Source organism: Rhinopithecus bieti, unplaced genomic scaffold (assembly GCF_001698545.2).
Source record: "Rhinopithecus bieti isolate Rb0 unplaced genomic scaffold, ASM169854v2 scaffold_30785, whole genome shotgun sequence".
Lineage (NCBI taxonomy): Eukaryota > Metazoa > Chordata > Mammalia > Primates > Cercopithecidae > Rhinopithecus > Rhinopithecus bieti.
The window spans coordinates 411,920-417,919 of NW_016813379.1; the positions used below are offsets into that span (position 1 = coordinate 411,920).

Sequence of the window (6,000 nt, forward strand, 5' to 3'; positions counted from 1 at the left end):
AGAGCTGTAAGTAGTATACCCTATTAGGAATTTTCAAGGGTAAATAGCAAGACCCCAAGATGGCTGAAGTTAGAAGAAATTGAAAGTGCTCTGTGTAGGGTGCAGTAAGTAGGATTTGTCTACCCACCACCAGGCTGCAGACTAAAATAGCAATTTATATCTCTGGCAGCCCAATCTAAAAATAGTCAAGCCATTACCCAGCAACAGGGATAGACTTTCACATTTTCTCCTAAAAACAAATAAACTGGATGGCCATGTTTGTGACAGCTGAGTCCCTGATCACCTGGAATAATTCACATTAAAAAATAAAATAGAAAGTTATACAGAAAAATATCCCACCCATGGTGACTTAAGGCACTCTCTCCTGATGCACAGGGCAAGACACGGGCAATAGGGAAAGATAAGGGTAACTATCCTGGAAGCAGTTCTCTAAATCTGAGGCTCAGCAGGATAGACAGCATAATTGTTCTGCTGGGAAAGTACAATACAATTTTCCCATTTCTCTCTAACCTGCCAGGGTGCAATCAAGCCTCCTCCACAGCCTCCTGAAGAAATCACTCCTAAGACCTAAATGGAAAAGCAGATGTAAAATGTAAATCAGCTCCCACACTCTGGCCTTCATCTCTTCCCCAAAAAAAGAAATGGGAAAGGTTCAAGTGCTGGTTATGGAAAACAGCATCCATTTATGGAAGACATCTCTATTTAAGGCGGAGTGGCCCTAATGGTTACTCAATGCCTGAGTAACCAGCAAGCTCTAGAGGGTTTGAAGGAAGGTGATTTAGTCCTGGGAGTGGGAATTGCACTTAATAAAGCTACTAGTGAAGCAGGGTTTTTTCACTCATCCCTTCACTTTCTCTTTCAAAACTCTCCTGCCTTCCCCCTTGCCTAACGTTCTTATCACCTCCTCCTTCCCCCGTACCCCTCTCCCATGCCATGACAGAATTTCAAAACCGTGGAGGAAAAGAACAGATCAGAGGCCTGGGAACACTCCTTAGCACACTAACACACTTTAAATTCAGCCCAAAGCACTGTGCCCACTGAGTAGATCTGCAGCCCACCAGCATATCTCAGAGGCTGATCTCAGTAGATCAAATCCCACAAGTGTTCCTCATTCTCCGAGTGCAAGTACCGTCAACACTACCTTCAAAATATATTTCAAATAAGTCCACCTCATCACTTGAGGTCAGGAGTTCAAGACCAGCCTGGCCAACATGGAGAAACTCCCTCTCTACAAAAATATAAAAATTAGCCTGCCATGGTGGCGTGCACCTGCAATCCCAGCTCCACAGCTTCTACGTTAAATAAAGACCTAACATCTCAGGTCTGTGCAAATACAAAGTCTCTTAACTAGTCTTCCTGCTTGACCCCATATAGACTCTCTTCTTTATATAGCAGCTACAGTTTTCCATTAGAAACAGATCAGGGGCTGGGCATGGTGGCTCACACCTGTAATCCCAGCACTTTGGGGGAGCTGAGGCAGGAGGTCGCTTGAGCCCAAGAGTTTGAGACCAGCCTGGGCAACATAGTGAGATCCCATCTCTACACACAAAAAAATGTAAAAATTAGCCAGGTATGGTGGTGTAAGCCTGTAGCCCCAGCTACTTGGGACTGAGGTGGAAGGACTGCTTGAGCCTCGGAGGTCAAGGCTGCAACAGTGAGTTCTGATGGCACCACTGCACTCCAGTCTGGGTGACAGAACAAGACCCTGTCTCAAAAACAAACAACAACAAAAAACCCAGATCACATCACACACCCCAATCCCAGCTTAAAGTCTGCCTCTGGCTTCCCAAAGTGCTTACAATAGCACTGCAACACAGTGTTCATAGGCCCAAAAGCCCTGAGTGGTCTGGGCCTTACTCCCCCTCCAGTCTCAGGGTGGCATTTTTCTCTCTCTTCACCCTCTGGCTATACCACCTCTTTTCTGCTCCTTAAACACATCAAGGTTGTGTCTGCCTCTGGGCATGTGTACTTGCTGTTTACTTCTGTCTAGGATCTTCTCCAGAATGCTCAGCTCTCTTCTCATCCTTTCAGCTCAGCTCAGATGTCACCTCCTCAGAGAGGTTTTCCAGACTATCCTAACTGAGGTATCATTTCAACCCTCCATATCCAACCAGAGCCCTGTGTCACAATTGGTAAGACTTTGATTTGTTTTAGCTTATTTTTTATTTCATCTTTTCCCACTGTAGTGTAAATTCCACAGGCTATCTTGTTCACCTTTCCATTACCAAACTCAAGTACAATGCCCAGCTTATTGCTAGAGCTTAATGATTGCTGAAAGACTAGAAAGACATTCCAGCTACTGCTGAACTATTACGTCTTAACAAAGATAATCCCATAGTTAATTAGTTTTACTGTGGACACGGCAGGTTCTGTAAGTAAGAGAAACATGTAGCCTCGGAACCAAGAGAACCCCTAATCTCACCAAAAAACACTTAAAAGCCAAGACAATGGATGTTCCAAGGGCCCTTTCAACATCTCTTATTTGCAATGTATGAGTGCACCCTCCTTACTATTAGCTCCCCTTTATGACTGAGCCTGTTTGTTCAGGAAAAGCGTCCACTGTCAATAGTGCCAATCTTGACTTAATTATCAAATAAAGGAAGATGGCGTATATAAGGAGACTACCCCATGCCTATGATTTAGTGCTTTAAGAACTTGGGGAAAAAGACAATAGGTAGCCCTGTAAGATTCTAATACTTTAGATTAAAATGCTTTCCCATATATCCACTTTTGAAGCTAGCTACATGATCATGAGGTTGGGGCTCAGGAAAAGGGCTTTTTTTCCCTTGGATTTTTGGTTGCAAGACTGTTGAAATGAGTACACACCAACAAGAAGATACAGCAGAAGTTCTGTGGATCTTATACCTATATGCAATACACACAGATGTGGTGTGGGCAGGGAGTTAGAGAGAGAAAGAGGTGAGCTAGCAGCATGAGTGGCGGAGAGACAGACATGAAGTTGAACTCTTGGATCTACCCCTTCCTAGTTGTGTGACTATGGGCAAATTTCCTTTCATTCTCTAAACCTATTTACTCTTCTATCAAATGGGTATAAAATTTATGTCTTCCAGAGTTACAGTTGAGGATGAGTAATATACAAGTGCCCAGTCAGTGCCTGGCATAGATAAATGGCACCCAACAAATGTTAGCAGTTATTGCCATTGATCAGAGATGCTGTGAAGGGGAGAGGACGACTTTGTGTTTGTCTATGTGTGTGTAGGTATCTTGGGGATACTCAAGTGTGAAACAGATAAAACAAGGAAGATAAAATATGCCTCTGTGTCCCAGTGGAATTTTTCACATCCTAAGTTTGTTAAGAAGCCATCATTGCATAAACCCCTCCTCCTCATGCTCCTCTATTCAGTCCCAATAAATCTATCAGGGAGGAAGCACATCTCCCCTCAAAGACAGTGTGTTTGTACCGTCCTCCAGTTCCTTTGTAATTTACCTACCTGGGAATGCTCAGAAAGATATATCATGAACACAGCATTAAAAGGTGCAGAATAATACTCTTAGCATTTTAATGTGTGAACCACAAAAATCAGGACATTCTCATTACATTACTTTTGGTTTATAGGCTTTATTTCCAAGTCAAAATTCATGCTTAGAAATATGTTTCCAACCTAGCCTATGATAGAGAACCAGGAAATTATGAGATCACACAAATCTTCAAAGAAAATCAGGGTGGGTCTAGATGTCATCAAGAAAGAAACTGTTAAATATCCACTGAGCAAAACACAAGCCCCCAAGAAAATTACAGTCTATGCCACACCAAAAGAAAATGCCTGTATTTAGTTTTAAGTGAATAATAGCGCAAAAATCACATTACAACTGTGCTAATAAGGAATGGATCAGTGTCCAGCAGAAATAATTAAAAAGTCAGTTCACTAAGCTAAGAGGGTAGCATCCTAAATGAAGTTTTTTGTTGTTGTTGTTGTAACACTGTTTTAACATTTGTGCCACACATAATTGAACAGGGTCTTTGTTTTCTTTTTTTTTCTTTTAGAGAATCCAAAGGAATAGGTAAGAAAGACAAACTCTTAATCAAATAAGGAAGGGGCAATTTCACAGACTATTGCTACTGTTCTCTGAAAACAGGAAGAGCACAGACGCGTAGAGAAGTAAAACCAAATCAAACAAACCGCATGCACAGGGCTTCACTGATCATGCCTGAGTGCATGTTACATTCTCTCTAAAAGCCCCTCCGGTCTTCATTTCTGACATCAGGTTCTAAAGTCGGAACACTACGGTTCCATTTTGCCATTAGACACACTGATATGGAGTTCCCACTGGGGGAACAGTGCCAGGCATTCAACACCCTGACTGATAAGCAATATATTCAGAAGTCAATCCAAGTCTTCAAGCTGATCCCCTTCCTGGTGGCCCAGACCATGTCAACTCTTCTGTGCATTTGTTGCCTCCTTTTACCCTTTGGGACTGGGGGAGGAATGAGATGGGTGAGTGGGCAGTGAGGGCATGGAGACTGGAAAGAAAAAAATGTGTACTTTAAAATTCGGAAATAAAAGGTAGTGTCTAAAAACTCAACAACCTTCTGGGAAGATTTCATGCATTTCTTACAATTTCCCCTGTCCCTGCATCCCCAGCAAACCTGCTGGTGGTGAAGGTCCGGGAATTCACACAAAGGGATGCAGAGTTACCACAAGCCCTGGAGAGGTGAACTTTCACCCACTTAAACAGAAAAGAAAAGCCCGGGAGTTCCTCTCAGCGCCTTGGGCTAACCTCCATCCATTGTTAGACGGTGGGGCCCCAGAGGGGAGTAAGGCCATGGCGCCCCCCAGCCCGGCATTTCCACCAGCTCTACAGTGAATGAGCAGCCGGCCAGTCTTCCGGTGGCGCCTCCACGGTTCCGCCTCCTCGTTTCCGAACACCGGCGCCTCCACAGCAGGTCTCGCCACCCGAAAGCTAACATGCCCCTTCGCAGAGCCCAAAATAGCACCGCCCTGGGACGCTCAGCTGGAGAACCAGCAGGGCCCCTACACGGCCAGGTAGGGCTAAGCTGGCGGAGCGTGCCTCAGTTTCCCTGTTCCTAGGGCCGTTCACAGACAAAGCACCCAAAATGCCTAGCACCCCGCTTTACGACAAATCTCTCCGCAGGGCGCCACACCGTTCCGCGCGCCCCGGGAGACCCCCCACCCTGGAGGTAAAGGGATGGAGGCCAAAGCCAGGTCGGAGGACTCGGGGGCGCCGCCCGGGGCTGGGGTTCGGGTTCCCAGAGAAAGCCAGAGCCCACCCTGTATGGGGATCGGGAGGGTGAGCCCCTGGAGCAAAGGGATCCCCGGGAAGGAGGACAGGCTTGGGGTCCCAGGTCCGGGAATCCATCCGAGGTCCGCAGATCCCTAGGGGAGACCCGGGTCAGGCAGGAGCTCCCCTCCTCGGAGGAAGGAGATCGCCCAGGGACAGCAGGCTGGGGAATACCCCGGGAGCTGATCCCGGGCCAAGGTGCGGGATCCACCCAGGATGGATCCAGGTAAGGAGTAGGGAGCCGTGCGCTTAACGGCGGGACTTGGGGACCCGCTCCTGACACGGGCAGCGGGACTGGAACGCCATCCCTCTCACCGCTGGAATCGATTCTTGAACTGCATTGATCCTCTGCTCCTCCTCGGGGGCCAGGAGCTCCGTCTCGTCAGCACCGGCGGCCGGGCGCGCGGCCCTCATGGGCTTCGGCTGCTCCGGAGGCCGCCTGCGTGTCCAGCGGAACCCTTCGGCCGGGTAGGGTCGGAGTGGGCCAGGCCGGGGGTCGGGACAGGGCTGGGGCCAGACCGGGCGGCTGGGGGCGGGAGGGAGGCCGCTTCAACGGCCCCGACGCCTCCCGCCTCCCGCCTCCCGCCTCCCCGGCTCCTCCGCCCCAGGGCTCCTGCGCCCCGCCCCGGAGCACGGCTCCACCCCCGCCGGCTCTGTTCGCCTGCGTGCACCCGCGGCCGCCGGCGCGTCAGCGCGCCTGTCAGCCAATCGGCACCCCGAGCGGCGCGGCGGCTACGC

At 48.5% G+C, this 6,000-nt stretch overlaps 1 protein-coding gene across 2 annotated transcripts in view; it reads right to left on the reverse strand.

Annotated features, from left to right (window-relative positions):
- The window catches only part of MMD (monocyte to macrophage differentiation associated), a 31,307-nt gene extending 25,404 nt beyond the window's left edge, over positions 1 to 5,903 (reverse strand). For both annotated transcript variants that reach the window (XR_001880688.1, XM_017848154.1), the window contains exon 1: positions 5,578 to 5,903. Coding sequence is in view for 1 of the 2 variants with exons in the window: in XM_017848154.1 (XP_017703643.1) it covers positions 5,578 to 5,603 (26 nt within the window). In the remaining variant the exon portion in view is untranslated. The remainder of the gene's footprint in view (positions 1 to 5,577) is intronic.
- Positions 5,904 to 6,000: the final 97 nt, after the last annotated feature.